This window comes from Artibeus jamaicensis, unplaced genomic scaffold, assembly GCF_021234435.1.
Source record: "Artibeus jamaicensis isolate MK-2021 breed Jamaican fruit bat unplaced genomic scaffold, CSHL_Jam_final scaffold_1964, whole genome shotgun sequence".
Lineage (NCBI taxonomy): Eukaryota > Metazoa > Chordata > Mammalia > Chiroptera > Phyllostomidae > Artibeus > Artibeus jamaicensis.
Window position 1 is genome coordinate 43,718,951 of NW_026522030.1, and position 17,418 is coordinate 43,736,368.

Consider the following 17,418-nt stretch of genomic DNA (forward strand, 5'->3'; position numbering starts at 1 on the left):
TTTATTCTCAGTACTCTAATTCTCATTATTATGGAGCATTTACAAAGAGAGAGTGTTAAATGTTGATGCATGTCCCCCCCATAAAGATATGTTGAAATTCCAACCCCTAGTACAGGAACGTGCTTTTACTTGGAAATAGGGTCTTTATAAAGGTCATCAACTTAAAATAAGGTCATTAGATTAGGCCCTAATTCAGTATGGCATTACCATTATCAACAGGGAGAATTTGAACACACAGACAGACATGCACAGCAGGAAGGCAATTGTGAAGACACACAGAGAGAAGATGGCCATGTGACTGGAGTGATGCCTCAATAAGGCAAGAAACAGAAGCTGCTGGACGGGCAAGTGAGATTTTCCCATAGAGCTGTCAGAGCTGTAATGGCCCTGCCGACACTTTGATTTTGACGTTTAGTCTTCAAAGTAAGACAGTACAAAGAAAGGTCCTCATATTCTTTATGGATATTCAAGGAATATAAAATCTAGGATATTAATTGATGTAAGAAAATCTGCTTTAATTGTATGAAATTTTATACAAAAAGATTCATGCATAATGTTAGGTTTCTGTTTTCTGTGTTTCCATGCATTGTAAGGAAATGTCTGATAGACTTTTTTAGGTGTACATGTATTTAATAAAGAGAGGTAGTGCCGTAATGAGAAAAATTGCCTCCTAGAAAAGATTGTTTTTTAGGTTTGATAGTTAACTGAGAACCTTTAAAAATGAGGTTTCTGCTGTATACAGTCAAAGTGCTATTTATTAACATCTGTGCAAGATATAAGTCATAGACGTAAGACTGAAAACTGATGGTTGTCTGCTTCACATAAAAATTTAGAAATTTCATAAGCCCACATTACTGTACAATATTCTTTTATTTTGATTTGGGTGCAGAGCAAAAACCTTGGAATCGGTATGTTTTCTGACTCCCAAATTAGAGGTTATTCATTTTTAGAAGTGAAAAGTTTATAAAATAGATAAATATTGGGATATTTAGAAATGAAAAATTAGTAAACATACTCTGGTTTTAAATTACTGGTTAAATATTGTCACTCTGTTTAACTATTTTATTTACCTATTTTACTTAAGTAGGGAAGTTGTTATTGCTAATTATAACAATAGAAGCCTGTTTTAAAGGTTCCCTTTTTGATTGAATTGGTTAATGTCTCCTTGGTCATTAACATTAAAAAACTATATCTTTTTAAAAAATTTACTGATTTTTAGGGAGGGAAGGAGCAAAAGAGAAACTAATTTGCTGTTTCGCTTATTTATACATTCATTGGTTGACTCCTTTATATACTCTGACCAGGAATGAAACTTGCAACCTTGGCATATTGAAGCTAAGCTCTAACCAACTGTACCAGGCTAGAAAAAACAGTCTTTCAAATAAACAGGAAAATGATATAAAAATTACAAAAAATAAACGTAAAACAGTTTACCCTGTATCTAATGTTCATGTATTTTAGTTGCTAAGCAAATTAAAACCCTTTTGTTGTTTTTGTCTTTCTGTCCCTATCTTCTGCCAGAGTTGAGGTTTCTCTTCTAGGCTTTTGCAAGATTCTAAATAGTTCTGCCTAAGTGTTTTTCTTTAAAGAATTCTTCAAAAAACCATGCAAGATAATTTGTTGTAACCTCTTTAAACAGCTTTCTGAAGATATAATTGATAGAATGTAAATTATACATGTATACAAAATAAATTTGATTTGACATGTATACATGCATCAAACTATCACTGTAATCATGTAATGAACCCATGACCCCTGAGGTTTCCTCCTGACTTTTCGTAGTTGTTTTCCCCTGACCTTGGCTCTCTAGGCGCTCATCTCCTTGCTTTCACTCATAAATTAATGTACGTTTTCTAGAATTTTATGTAAATGGAATCATATAGCATGTTCTTGTTTTTTGTTGTGCATCTTTCACTTAGCATAATTATAAAGAAGAAATTAAGGTGGTACAGTATTATTAATGAAAGTACAGATCTCCTGGAGATTCTCTCCAGTTTTTCTAGTGATGTTCTTATTTTTGGTCTAGTTACTTCTTCCTCTCTCCCATTCTGTAACAGTTTTGTTTTTCCTTGTCTTTTATGATCTCGATCCTTTTGAAGAGTACTGATCAGTTATTTTGTAGAATTTATCAACTTGGGTGTATTTGATTTTCTCATGAATGGAATAAGCTTATGGATTTGATAAAAAACACCACTAAATATCGTGTCTTTAGTGTGTCATATCAAATAGTTTATGATTGCTTATATTATTATTGGTGATAATTTACCTTGGTTACTTGGTGAGTTGGTGTCTGGCAGGTTTCTCTACTGTGAAGTTATTATTTTTCCTTTGTAATTAAAGGGTGACTTGGGGGGGTGGTATACTGTACATATTCAGTTTTTCCTGAAACTTGCTCACCAACACTTGATCTTGTCTGCAGCTATTATTATATGGTATTTACCTAATGATTCTTTATATCCCTTTTTCTTCTACATTAATTGGAATTTAATGTGAGAAAGAGATGTCTCATTCTTTCAGTTATTTATATCAATATGGTTTTATAGATACTTATATGTTAAAAATTCAATATTGTAATTGTTTTGTTTGATTTTTTTACTCACTTTTAAAAATTGACAGTTTATTTCCTTTTTGAGTGTTAAAGATTCTTTGTATGTTCTTGATAACACATCATTGATGCAGATACGTGATTTGCAGTTAATTTTTTCAGTCTGTTGCGTGTATTTCTATTTATTTTTAGTAGTATCTTTTGAAGAGAAATACTTAATTTTCATGAGGACCAATTTATTAATTGAAGTTTTTCTTTGGGAAACATTTTTAATGTCTTATCTATGAAGTCTTTGCCCAGCCTCAGGCCACAAAAGAATTTCTCCTATATTGGTGAACTTTCATGGATCAGATTTTACACAAAGGTCTAAAATATCTTGTGAATTAATATTTTCAAATGGCATAAAGTATGGATCAAAGTTCTTTTTCTTCATATGGCTAGCCACTTGTTTCAGAACCATTTGTTGAAAAGTGATCCTCCCTCCACTGAGTTGACTTCTACTTCTCTGTTTGTGGACTCTAGAGTCTATTTGTCTTGGTGCCAATACCACCTTCTTTATTTTTATAACTTTATATTGGGTTGGCCAAAATGTCCATGTAGTTTTTTCCATAAAAAAAAGAAGAGCATATTTTTTATTGCACTGGTAACTTTATTCATTTGGATAGTCTGAGTATGTTGGCTACCTCCTGCATGGTATAACATTGATTGTTCTCAGTTAATGTCTCAATTTGATTGCCATCAACTTCAACTGGTTTATGTGACTACAAAGCATCATCCAGCAATAAATCTCCAGCACGAAACCTCACAAACCACTTTTGACACTTTGATCAGTCACAGCACCTTCTCCATACAATGCACAAATCTTTTTTTGCGTTTCAGCTGTGTTTTTACCTTTCTTGAAATAACAAAGAACAATATGCCAAAAATGTTGTCTATTTTCTTCCATCTTTAGTATTAAAATGGCTACATAAAAACTCACCGATTTTGATGTGTTTCTTTTTTAAATGCATGGTGATATGACAGCTGTCACAATACAATCTAACAAAATTGTTTCTGATGATGTTAAATGCAACTAGGTGCTTACTAGAGCCACCTTAAGGAAAACAAACAAACTTTTTGGCTAACCCAGGTAGTGTAAAGTCCTCCAATGAAGTTGTTTTTAAAAGTTGTTTTGCTGTTCTCATTTCCCTTTCAGACTTGGGTTTCTTTTCCATGTTGTTAAAATAAATCCCCAGTGGTCTCCCCAATTATATTTTTCTTTTCTTTATAAGTTACAAATATTGTCCAAGGTATTATTTTTAAGTAAAGTACCAAAACTTTATTGATAATATTACAGCTAAGCTTTAAGAAACTACTCTGTGTCAAGTTCTGGTGTAATATTAAAGAATATTTACCATTGTTTTAAAAGTCCAGCTATAAATCTGTAAGACTGGAGTTTCACTTCGATTAAAACAGCATGTCACAAAGGACTGAATGTTGAAGTAGGTCTGAGATTCCACTTCATAGTCTTTTATAGTAGATTCTACAGTGATTTGTGAAATAGTTGCACTCTTTTTCTTTTTGTTTTAGTACTAGAGTTATTTAAAAATACATTATTTATGTTAACATACAAAAAGTTTTTTCTAAGTTTTATTTTATTGTGATACACTTAACATAAGATTTTGCTCTCTTTAAAAGTATTTTTAAATATTTTACCATTTCACTTTTTGATATATAAACTTGGCTGTTTCAGATACCTCAAATAAGTGGAATCATGTATTATTTCTCCTGTGTAAATGGCTTATTTTACTTAGTAAAATGTAAATGTCCTCAGGGTTCCTCCTTGTGTTTGCATATTGCAGAATTTTGTTTGTTTTTAAAGCTGAAGAGTAAGTGTTCTCATGTATGGGCACACCACATAATCTTTATCCATGTACCTGACAATGTACATTTGAGTTATTGCCATATCTTAGTGGTTGTGAATAGCACTGTAATGAGTATAGAAGTGCTAATATCTCTTCCAGATACTTACTTGATTTCTTCAGATGAATGCTCAGAAGAAGGATTGCTGGATCCTGTGGTAGTTCTGTGTTTAATTTTTTGAGTAACCTCTGTTTTCCATATTGACTGCACCATGTTACATTTCCAGCAGCAGTGTGCAGGTGTTCCAGTGTCTTCACATCCAAACCAACATGTATTGTCTTTTGGATTTTAATAATGGTCATCCTGATAGGTGTGAGGCGACATCTCATTGTGGTTTTGATTTCCATTTCCATGGTGATTAGTGACATTGAACATTTTTTTCCTATGTCTGTCAGCCATTTGTATGTCTTCTTTGTAGAAAACTCTATTTGTGTTCAGTCTTTTTTTTTTAAATCCTCACCCAAGGATATGTTTATTGATTTTGGAGAGAGGGGAAGGGGAGAGACGGAGAAACATTGATGTGGTAGAGAAACATCATTGGTTGCCTCCGGTATGCACCCTGCCCAGCGATTGAACCCATGTCTTTGGCCTACATATTGGAATGACCTCTAACCAACTAAGCTGTCTGGGCTGGGCTTTATCTTTCATTTTTGAAGGACAGTTTTGCTGAATGTAATATTCTTGTTTGGCAATTTTTTTCCAACACTTTGAATATATCAGCCCAGTCCTTTCTGGCTTGCAAGGTTTCTGCTGAGAAATCCACTTATAGGCTTATGAGGGTTCCCTTGTACCTGACAAGTTGCCTTTTTCTTCTGTTTTCAAAAATAATTCTCTTTGCTTTTACTTTAGACAGTTTATAATTTCTCTCAGTGTGATTTCTTTCAGTTCCTTTTTGGGGCTTCGTTGGGCTTCTTGGATGTAGATGTTCATTTCCATTTTCAGTTGTTATTTCTTTGAATAAGCTTTCTGGTCACTTCTTTCCCTCATCTCTTCTATGTGTATATTGGTCTGCTTGTTGATGTCTCATAGTCCCTTAAAATTTCTTCACTCTTTTTTTCTTCTCTTGCGATTGAATTATTTCAGATGGCCTTTCTTAGTTTGCTGACCTTTCTTATGCTTGATCTAGTTTTTTGTTGAACTCAGTGAATTTTTATTATTTCAGTTATTATGTTCTTTAGCTCTATGATTTCTGTTTGTTACTTTTTAATATTTTCTATCTCTTTGTTGAAATTCACTTTGTTCAACCATAGTTCTCCTGACTTTAATGAGCATCTTTCTGGTGGTTATTTTGAATTACCTGTCTGGTAAATCATGTATCTCTGTTTTATCAGGATTTGTTATTGGACATTTATTTTCTTTGGTTGCAAGACTTATTTGTGCTTTAATCTTATTAACTGTGTTGCTGACTGTGCTTGACAGAGCAGCCACCTCTCTCCGTCTTCACGGATTGTTGTCATATATTAAAAGACTCTCACCAGTCAGATGGCCAGAGATTTCTGATGGCCTCTCAAACCTCAGGTTAGTCCAGCATGCTTCCTTTGTTCTTTGTAGTCCCTAGGTGTCTGGGGTATGCTGAATTCCCTCACTGCACTTTAGCAAGTGAGACTGAAATTGTTCATCAGACAGTCTGTCTTGAAAAGTTGGGTCTCCAACTCTCCCTTCCAGGGGAATAAACTCAGAGCTTGGGTTTATTGCTGCTTGCTCTGTGCTGAGTTGGGAGAGAGGTTGTGACGCCCCAAACCTTTGTCTCTGTTTTCACTAGCTTCTTGGTGACCACATTTGCCAGCTCTCATCAATAACCTGTGAATGGCAAGGCAGAGCTCCCCACTTTGGGCAGATCTCAGAAAAGTTTGGGCATTGGAGCTATGGACTAACTTGTTCCCCAGGGAGAAGGTGGGAGCCGGGGTTTATTGTCCACTTGCAGTATGCTAAGTCAGTGGGGAGGGGCTATGGCAACTGCCTGCCTAAATCTCTATTTCTCTTCTCCCTTAGTTCCTAGCAGCAGCACTCTTGAGACAAGCATTACAGAAGCCATTCCTTTGGGTAGTCCCCATAGAAGTTTGTGCATTGGTTATGTAGACCAACTCTTTCTTTGCCCAGGAAGGAGCTGTGAACTGGAATTTTTCCTCTCATTCTGTGCTGAGCTGTGGGGAGAAGCTGTGGTGACTCTTTGGTTCAAGCCACTGTCTCTAGTCTCCTCCAAGTGGCTACACCATGCTAGTTCTGTCAGTCTTCCAAGACTGCCAAGACAAAGCCAGTCCTCTGGGGAAGCTTCTGTGGAAAGGTTGGGTCATTGGACATTCAGCTCACTTCTTTTGTTCCTTAGGGATTATCTGGGAACAGGAAGATTTTCATGGCATTGAATGGGGATAGAAATGCTGGTGAAAGAGTGTCCTGAATCTTGCTACCAGGTTTGATGAGTCCAGTTTCACATTTATCCAGCATTCAGGTGCCTTTCAATGAGTTTCTGGGTTACTCAGAAGCACATTTTTTTCCTGTGAATCATTGCTGAATCTGTGTTTCTGTGTGTGGGGGTCTATTCCTATTTTGCCATCTTCCTTTATGTTACTCCCCCCAAGGCACTTGTTTTTAATTTTTAGTTGATATTTGTGAAGTGCAAATAACTCATGTCAAGCAGTTTTGTTTTTATTTATTTTTCTAAGCAGTTTTATTTTTGTTTTTTCCAATATGCATATACCACTGTGGTGTCCAAGGAAACCAGCCTAAGGCTTAGCTCTCTTCATTGTCTCCCAGGGTGTACTTGTTAAAGAAATACTCTGCCATACCAGTTTCAGGGGCCCCCAACCTGTGCAAGGTGGTTGTGTGGTCACCCAATTCTTTGATGAATTTCTCTTGCTAATTCAGGTAGTGAGTTTCAACGAAGTCATATAAATGAGGGTCATTTTTGTCAGTGTCCAATTTGTGTAAGTCCAGTAGTAACTGATTCATACTTTTTTCCAAGTGTAATGCGCACACTGCATTGCATTCAGCCCTTTCTTCTAGTCACCTGGTCAGGTTTCTTGATACCCTGAAGAAAGATTTGGCCACCTGGGTTCTGGATCTTCATCAGTTTCTCAGCATGTTCCCTCTCATGAGATTGGTGAAGAAAATACTTGGCAAAATTCTTTAAAGCCACATCATTGTGGTCAAAATACTAAGACATGGACAAGTAGACATAGGAAGTGTAGAGCTCCAGGTTGATCTGACGGTTGATGGCATCCTCCAAGTTCTGGTTGTAGTTCTGGTGGACCTGTGAGGTGGATGGATTGTCACGGTGGGTGGCTCATGAGAGCCGGCTTCACAGCACGGGAGCAGTTACAGGGGCCGTGGGATGGTCAGAGGTGTGTGAAGAGGTTGCAAAAGGCTGGACCTGGGCGGCTAGCTGGAATGGGGGTTAAGTACTGGTTCTGTCCAAGCACTTTTGAAGCAGGAAATCACAGTGGCTCACAGCAAAGACAGTGCCAAGCAGTTTTAATGTGTTTGAAGTATTGTTAGCATCTTAGAAACTTTTGTATTTCATTTTTAGAAATTAAAGAAAGCTTTTAAGAGAATGGCTTATATAACTTTGGATAACAGTATTTTAACTGGTTATTCTGAGGTTAAAGTAAAAGAAGCTATCTATAAAAACTTTATTCTGATTGTAAATTAGTTTCTTATAGTGGTGTTAGCAATTCCAAACTATTCTATGTATATAGTAGGGTGGAACAAAGAACTAAATTAATTATAAGAAATGATACCCAGGTTTCCGACTGTCAGTAAAAGAAGTTACAAGTAAGTAAGGGAGAAGACAAGGGCGAACTGCTATGTGCTTGATTATAGTCATATGTGTTTCTGTGTATAAAAACATGTATATATAGAGACTTCCAGTCAAGATGGCAGAATAGGCAGACATGGCTCACCTTTTCACACAACCATGATTAAAATATGGAACAACCATCACTTAGAACCATCAGAAATCAAAGTGAATAGAAGCCTGACAAATACGAAATTGAAGCAACCACTTCCATTGAGACTGGTAGGAGGGATGTAGACGTGGAATAGGCTGGTCCCTCACCCACATGTGGTGGATAAAAATTTGGGGAGATATCTTGGGACAAGGAGTCGCAGCCCTATACCTAAGGAGTCCCCAAGCCCAGGGTTCCAGTGCCAAGAAGGTAAATCCCCACAACTTCTGTCTGCAAAAACTGGTGGGGATTGAGTCAGTGGAAGAAACTGTAGGAACCCCAACCAGTTCCTGTTAAAGAACCTACACATAGACTCACCTACTCAGTTTCACTCCCTCTGTGCTCCAGAACTGGATTACCAGCTTAAAAAGCACCAGTAGTATCCCGGGAGAAACTGAAGTATCTGGTATCAAGATGAGCAAAGGTCAGTCCCTTTTCTAAAGCATCCGCCCACAGAGCCAGCAAGCTGGTGCCATATCTGAGACTCCATCAAGCTGTCTAATACTGTTTGACCCACCTTGGAGATCCCTAGAGACTCTGCCCCACCTAAGCTGCTTTTCCATATGAATGGCTGGTCTTGGATCTTGCCTCAAAAATTTGTAAATTCTATTAAACAAGCAACAGCTGGTCTTAGTGAGTCCGAGGCCTGGCATTGGTAGAAGCCAGTCTAGATTCACAGCTTGGCTTTGCTTAGAGATCTCCAAGCCCAGCACAAGTTGCAAGAAACACAGATTGCTTTATAGCTCGTGCAGGGTGGCCCTGGGCAAAGCACAGGTGGGAGCTGACCTTGGCCTGCACCACCTGGGAAACACCAGGGCCAGTGCACCCAGTGGACAATCACAGACCGCTTTGAGCACCACCACCCTACCCCTGCACAGCTGATCCTTCACGGAGGGTGGAGGTTGGTGGTAAGTGGTCACAGCCAGTCCTTACAGCTTATTGGCCTGGGTAAATCCCTCCCATTGATCTGCCAACAGCAGCCAAGGCTCAACTACAAAAGGAGAGTGTATTCAGCCCGCATGAAGGGCGGCGCACCTCAAGTATGTAGCTTGGGTGATAGGGGAGGCTGTGCCACTGGACCCTACAGGACACTTTCTACATTAGGCCACACTACCAAGACACAGAGTGAAAGCAGATCTACCTAATACACAAAACAAACACAGGGAGGCTGCCAAAAGTAGGAGACAAAGAAACATGGCCCAAATGAAAGAACAGATCAAAACTCCAGAAAAAGAGCTAGACAAAATGAAGATAAGCAATCTATCAGATGCAATGTTCAAAACACTGCTTATTATGGATGCTCAAGGAACTTAGTGAGGACCTCAGCAGCATAAAAAAGATGCATTCAGAAAGAGAGGATACACTAATTGAAATAAAGAACAATGAAATGACAGTAGAGTGGATGAAGTGAAGAATCAAATCAATAATTTGGAACATATGGAAGTAAAAAATAACCAATAAGAACAACAAGAAGAAAAATGAATTAAAAAGTGAGGATAGTATAAACAGCCTCTGGGAGAACTTCAAGAGGACCAACATTCACATGATGGGGTGCCAAATGGAGAAGTACAAAAAATTGCAAATCTATTGGAAAAAATAATGAAGGAAAAGTTCCCTAATTTGCTGAGGGAAATAGACATGCAAATCCAGGAAGCACAGAAAGTCCCACATGAGATGGATGCAAAGAGGCCCACTCCAAGACACATCATAATTAAGATGCCAAAGGTTAAAGATAAAGAGAGAATATTTAAAGCAGCCAGAGAAAAGCAGTTAATTACCTACAGAGAGTTCCCATAAGACTGTCAGCTGATTTCTCAGAAGAAACTGCAGGCTAGAAGGGATTGACAAGAAATATTCAAAGTCATGAAAAGTGGGGACCTATAGCCAAGATTGCTCTACTCAGCAAAGCCATCATTTAGAATTGAAGGGTACATAAAGAGCTTCCCAGATAAGAAAAAACTAAAGGTGTTCATCATCAGCAAACCATTATTATATGAAATGTTAAAGGGAGTTATTTAAGAATAAGGAGATCAAAACTGTGAACAATAAAGTGGCAATAAATACAAATCTGTCAACAATTGAATCTAAAAACTAAACTAAGCAAACAAGAATAACAGGGACAGAATCATGGATAGAAGGAACGTTTGATGGTTGTGGGATGGGAGGGAGTAGTGGGAGAGTGGGTGAAGGGGTGAGGGGATTAAGGAGAACAAAGAGGTAGTTACAGAATAGCCACGGGGATATACAGTACAGTATAGGAAATGGAGTAGCCAGAGTCCTGATATGCATGACCCATGGACATGAACAATGGTGGGGGGATTGCCTGAGGGAGTGGCAGGTGCTGTATGGGGGGGCAAAGGGGAAAATGTCAGGACAAGTGTAATAGCATAATCAGTAAAATATAATTAAAAAGCATGTATATATAGAAAGAAGTATAAAGAGGTATATGTGTATATATGGGTTAGTATAGGTACACGTGTTTACCACTGTGTTTTCTGAGAGGACCAAGAAGCTAGAAGTAGTGATACCACCTCAGCAACAAGAAACTTATTTCCACATGTTGTTTTCTAAACACTATTTTCTAATAAAAAGAAAGTAGAGTCTCTGGGGAAAAGGGCTGATTTGGGGGCAAGGGCAGAGAAAATCCAAGATGACCTGTGGAGCCTTGTTGTGTGCCCAAAGGTAGATGTCCCTTATTCCAACACCCATTGTTGAGAACATCCAATTTCTACTGTGTTGCCTTTTTCCTTTATTAAAGGCCAGTTGACTATATTTATGTGGGTGTATTTCTTGGCTCTCTGTTCTGTTCCACCGATGTGTTTTTCTTTCCTTTTCCCTTTTTTGTTTTTTCACCAGTACTACTTTGTCTTCATTACTATATCTTTTTTAAAATTTTTTTAAAGATTTTATTTATTTATCTTTAGAGGATAATGGAAGGAGAGAGGGAGAGAAATATCAATGTTTTGTTGTCTCTTGTGAGTCCCCTCCTGGGAACTGGCCTGCAGCCCAGGCATGTGTCCTGACTGGGAATTGAACCTCGATCCTCTGGTTCAAAGGCCCACGCTCAATCCACTGAGCTATACCAGCCAGGGCTCATTACTATATCTTTATAGTAAGTCTAGAAGTTGGGTAATGTCAGTCTTCTGACTTAGTTTCATACCTTCAGTATTGAATTGGTCATTCTGTACACTTTGCTTCTCCATATAAACTTTAGAATCACTCTGCTGATATCTCTAAAATAACTCACTGTGGTTTTGTTTGGGGTTGTGTTGACTCTAGATTAAGTTGGAAAGAACCGACATATCTTTTTAAAATATATTTTATTGATTATGCTATTACAATTGTCCCACTTCCCCTCCTTCATTCCCCTCCACCCTGCACATCCTCTCCCACTCACATTCCCCCCCTTTAGTTCATGTCCATGTGTCATAAGTGCTTTAGATTCTACATTTTCCATATTATTCTTGCCCTCCTCCTATTTTCTACCTACCATCTATGCTACTTATTCTCTGTACCTTTTCTCCCTCCCCCCACTTCCCCCCACTCCCCTGTTGCTAACCCTCCATGTGATCTCCATTTCTGTGGTTCTGTTCCTGTTGTGGTTATTTGTTTAGTTTGTTTTTTCTTTTAGATGTGGTTGTTAGTAATTGTGAGTTTGCTGTCATTTTACTATACATGTTTTTTATCTTCTTTTTCTTAGATAAATCCCTTTTAACATTTCATAAAATAAGGGCTTGGTGATGATGAACTCCTTTAACTGGACTTGTCTGAGAGGCACTTTATCTGTCCTTAAATTCTAAATCAATGGAAGGAAGCTTTGCAGGATAGAACAATCTTGGATGTAGGTCCTTGCCTTTCAGGACTTGGAATAGCTCTTTCCAGCCCCTGCTTGCCTGTAAGGTCTCTTTTGAGAAATCAGCTGACTGTCTGATGAGAACTCCTTTGTAGGTGACTGTCTCTTTATCTCCTGCTGCTTCTAGGATTCTCTCCTTCATTTTTATCTTGGCTAATGTAACTATGATGTGCCTTGGGGTGTTCCTCCTTGGGACGTTTAGCTACTTTGGGACTCTCTGAAGTTCCTGGACTTCCTGGAAGTCTATTTTCTTTGCCAAATTGGGGGAGTCCTCCTTTATTGTTTGTTCAAATAAGTTTTCCACTTGTTGCTCTTCCTCTTCCCCTTCTGGTACCCCTATAATTTGATGTTGGAATGTTTAAAGATGTCCTGGAGGTTCCTAAGCCTCTCTTCATTTTTTTTGAATTCTTCATTCTTTTCTGTTTGGTTGTTTCTTTCTTCCTTCTAGTCCACTCCATTGATTTGAGTCCCAGTTTCCTTCCCATCATTATTGGTTCCCTGTGCATTTTCCTTCATTTCACTTAGTTTAGCCTTCATTTGTTCATCTAATTTGTGACTAAAATCAACCAGTTCTGTGAGTATCCTGATCACCAGTGTTTTGAACTGTGCATCTGATAGGTTGGCTTTCTCTTCCTCGCTTAGTTTTATTTGCTGTGGAGCTTTGATCTGTTCTTCCATTTGGGACATTTTTTTGGTCTTGTGATGCCTGTTACATATGAGGGGTGGAGCCTTAGGTGTTCACCAGGGTGGGGCAACCCTAGTCTCTGGATTGTGACGCTATATGTGGGGGCAGGGTCCGAGAGGGAACACTGGTGCTTGCTCTGCTCTCAGCTGGAACTCAGTCCCCTCTGCTGCTCCCCCCAAGCAAACTGGGCCATTCTGGTCCTGATTCTTGTGTGGGTGGGCTGTATACGTTCTAGGACCCTGTGGGTCTCTCCAGTGAACTCTTCTATGAGGCTGGGAGTCTTTCACGGTACCTCAACCCCTACAGGTGTTTTCATTCAGTATTTTGAGGCTTTATTTCCAAGCACTGGGATCCTGGGTTGCGCTGTCTGTCTCACTCCCCAGTTTCGCCTGGTCTATCTGTATGCTAATATGGGACTGCTCAGTCAGCCAGCTGCATGCAATGCTCTGCGTCACAAACGCCACCTCACTGGGTCTGCCCATTGCCACCCTGTGCCCAGGGTCTGCCAGCCGCTGCCTGTGCGCCCAGGGTCCACACGCTGCTGTCTTGCACACCCAAGGTGCCTTTCGCACCCAGTACCACTGCTTTTTGTGCCTTGACCCTCCTCCATCCAGTTGCCTGACTCCGTCCCCGCTTACCTATCTGGATGAATGTGTCTCTTTATCTCCTTGGTTGTCAGACTTCCATACAGTTCAATTTTCTGTCGGTTCTAGTTGTTGTTTCTAAATTGTTGTCCTTATTTTGGTTGTGTGAGGAGGCACAGTGTGTCTACCTACACCTCCATCTTGGCTGGAAGTCAAGAACTGATATCTTGACAATGTTGTTGAGTCTTCCTGTGCATGAACTTGGAATATATTTCCATTTATTTAGTTCTTTTTTTGTTGTTGTTCATCAGAATTTAGTAGTTTTCCTCATAGATCTTGTACATATTTTGTTAAATTTGTGCCTAAATACTTTGTGTTGCTAGTGCCAGTGGTATTGTGCTTTTAATTTCAAATTCTACTTGTTCATTGCTGTTAAGTAGGAAAGCAATTGATTTTTATATATTAACATTGTATCCTGCAACCTTGCTATAGTCACCTATTATTTCCATGAGTTTTTTCATTGTTGTTGGTTATTTCAGATTTTCTACATAGGCAGTCATGTCATCTATGAACAAAGACAGGTTTCTTTCTTTCTTTGCAGTATGTATTTCTTTTATTTCCTTTTTGGTGGTGGGTGGGAGGTCTTATTGCATTAACTAGCATTTCCAGTGTGATTTTGAGAGTAGTGAGAGGAGGTGTTCTTAACTTGTGGTTTTAGCAAGGAAGCTAGTTTCTTACCAATGAGTATGATGTTAGCTGTAGGTTATTTGTAGATGTTTTTTGTACAGGTGAGGAAGTTCCCTTCTATTCCTAGTGTGCTAAGAGTTTGTATCATGAATGAGTATTGGGTTTTGTCAGATTAATTTTCTGTAGCTATTGATAGGATCATGTGATTTTTTTTTATTCTGTTGATGTGATGGATTACATGAATTGATAATCAAGTGTCGATCCCCCTTGCATACCTGGAATAAATCCCATTTGTTCATATTATAATACCTTTTATACATTGTTGGGTTAAATTTGCTAATATTTTATTGAGAAATTTTGTAGCCATGTTCATGGATGGTAATGAACTGTTGTTTTACTTTTTTTGTAATGTCTTTGCCTGGTTTCAGTATTAGGGTGATGCTGTCTCCATAGAAAGAGTTAGGAACTATTCTCTGTGTTTTAGTCTCCTGGAAGATACTGTTAGAGAATTTGTTTCTTAAATTTTTTCCTTAAATATGTGGTAGAATTCACCAGTGAACAAATCAAAGGCCTGTTTTTTTAATAGTTATTAATTATTGATTCAGTTTCTTTAATAGATACTGGGTTATTCACATAATCTTTTTTTATTATTTTTAGTTGATTTGCTTGGATAATTTAAGCTAATGTTTTAATATGAGATTGTTATATTTTATTATACTTTTAGAATCATTAATTCTGAGTACTCCATGATAAATTATCTTAAATTTGTTTGTTTATATTCTTATGAGACATTAATACAACACAACTGTTTTTTTCCAGCCTAGTGTGTTAATTGTAACCTACAAAGAACCTGCAAAGTCGTCTTCTCAGTTTGGATCCTACAAGCAAGCTGAATGGAGACCAGACAGTGCAATGATAGCTGTGTCAGTAAGTAGATTTTTCTTTTGAAATCATTACATTGCATTTAAACTTGAGTCTCTTAGGTGACTTCCTTTCAGTCTTTCAAACCTACTAGCGTATATATTCTGTAATTAAAAATTGCTGAACCAAATCTTCTATTCAGGTTATATTTACTATACCTTTTTTTTGCTACTTTTCCATTTCTAAATGTAGTGCCCATATCCTCTTCTGTTTAGTCTTCTCACTTTCCTGTTTTGTCCTTGAACTCTATTTAATCCAGACTTTTAAAGCTTTTCTCTATATTCATACAGTACTCCCAAATTTATATAAGTCCTGCCCTCCATTCCCACATATTTAAGGTCTACCACATATTTAAGGAAGAAATTTAAGAAACAAATTCTCTAACAGTATCTTCCAGGAGACTAAAACACAGAGAATAGTTCCTAACTCTTTCTATGGAGACAGCATCACCCTAATACTGAAACCAGACAAAGTCATTACACAAAAATGATAAGCTGTGCTTACGTCATACTAATTCTCATCTGCATTTGGATCTATTTCTGCATTCTTTTTTTCCATTAATGTTCTTAGGTTTGGTTAATTTTACCTTTTCAGTTTATATTTTGTCACTATCATCTCTTGAACTGTCCTTATTACCTAATTTTAATAAGCATAATGTGTATGGGTTAACATTTACTGAGCACTTCTTACATAAGTACTTCTAGTGATATAACTAGTTTATATGGATCATCTCATTTTAATTTTTAAGTCAGCACTTTGAAGTAGATACAGTTATCCTTCATGGTAGATAAGTATATTGAGACTCTGAGAAAATAAGTTTTATCCAAAGTTACACAGATGGTGTGTATCAAAGACAAGGAATTTAAACCCAGGTACTCAGATTCCATTTACTATACTCTTAAGTACCACACTAACTTATCTCTCTGTTATCTATCCTTTTCTAGTTCATGCTTTATGATGCTGACTGGGTTAGTAATCTGGAAATGATCCACATGGTGAAATATGTTAAGTAGTTTCTCTTCCCACAGTAGGGGTCTTGCAGACTGCCAGCTACCCAGATCTACCCTGCTGCCTGTTTGTGTACGAACCACAAGCTAAGAATAGTTTTATGTATGTAAATGGTTCAAAAAATCAAAGAGGGATAATGTATTTGGGAATTGAAAATTATGTGAAATTTAAATTTCATTGTTTATAAATAACATTTCTCAGAGCATGAAAATGCTAATTTATTTACATACTGTCTGTGGCTGCTTGTAAGCTGCGACAGCTGACTTGAATAGTCCTGACAGTGACACTGGTACTTCTACTCTTCTCTCCTGCTCAGTACACTGTAACTTTAGTGTTTCACGTGCCGTGCATATCTGCACATTGTGACATTTTACATTATTATTAGTGCATACCTGTAATGTCAGAAGAAGGGAAAAATAGATTTTTGTGTATGGATTATTTTGATATTGAATTGGATGGCAAAATACTATATTTATTATACAGTGACAGTGTAGTGAAGCCAAAAAAATACAGTTGACACGATCCAGCCTAGTACTCAATTAAGTATTAATCACAGTGTTTCCAACACATTGAAATTAATAGTTAGAAAAAGTTAGAAAATTTAGAAGGAAATATATCATTGTACCAGAAATTCTTCATAGAAATGAAAAGTGCAACCAAAGTAAGTTTGCTTGGTTCTTGATGGAGTGACAAATGTTACAGTACTGCCCAAGTTTTTGATTAAGTAATCAGGGCAGAGTATGAAATGAGTGAGGATTCCTCCCTATGAATATACCATGGGTAGACCAGCTTCAGGTGTAAAGGCTTTCAAAAAAGCTGAGAAAACTCTGATTCAGTACATCCTGAAGTGGAATCCATTCACTAAGGTGTGTTTCATTTGATGATGGTAAAAGTATGTGTGGGACAGAAAAAGGCTTATTTATTATTTAGTTAGGCAAGTTTACAAAGTTTGTACACATGTAAGCATTTAAGCCTGTGGTTACTTTAAGTTCTTGTCAGAAATAGAAGCTGCATTTCCTGACTTGCTCAACCCCATAGCTGTCAATGCTAAAGGTTTATTGTAAATTTTTAAAAAATATATTTTATTGATTATGCCATTACAGTTGTTCTATTCCCCCCTTCATTCCCCTACACCCTGCACACCTCCTCCCTCACCATTCCCCCCCTTTAGTTTATGACCACGTGTCTCAAGTTCTTTAGATTCTACATTTCCCATACTATTCTTGCCCTCCCCCCTATCCATTTTCTACCTACTGTCTATGCTACTTATTTTCTGTACCTTCTCCCCC

General features: G+C 37.7%; 1 protein-coding gene and 1 pseudogene across 2 annotated transcripts in view; one reads left to right on the forward strand and one right to left on the reverse strand.

Moving 5' to 3' along the window:
• RIC1 (RIC1 homolog, RAB6A GEF complex partner 1) overlaps nucleotides 1-17,418 on the forward strand; it is a 135,003-nt gene that overhangs the window by 37,775 nt on the left and 79,810 nt on the right. For both annotated transcript variants that reach the window (XM_037143598.2, XM_037143597.2), the window contains exon 2: nucleotides 15,020-15,127. In XM_037143598.2, coding sequence (XP_036999493.2) covers nucleotides 15,020-15,127 — 108 coding nt within the window. The remainder of the gene's footprint in view (nucleotides 1-15,019; nucleotides 15,128-17,418) is intronic.
• On the reverse strand, nucleotides 7,178-11,594 carry LOC119048029 (ferritin heavy chain-like; annotated as a pseudogene).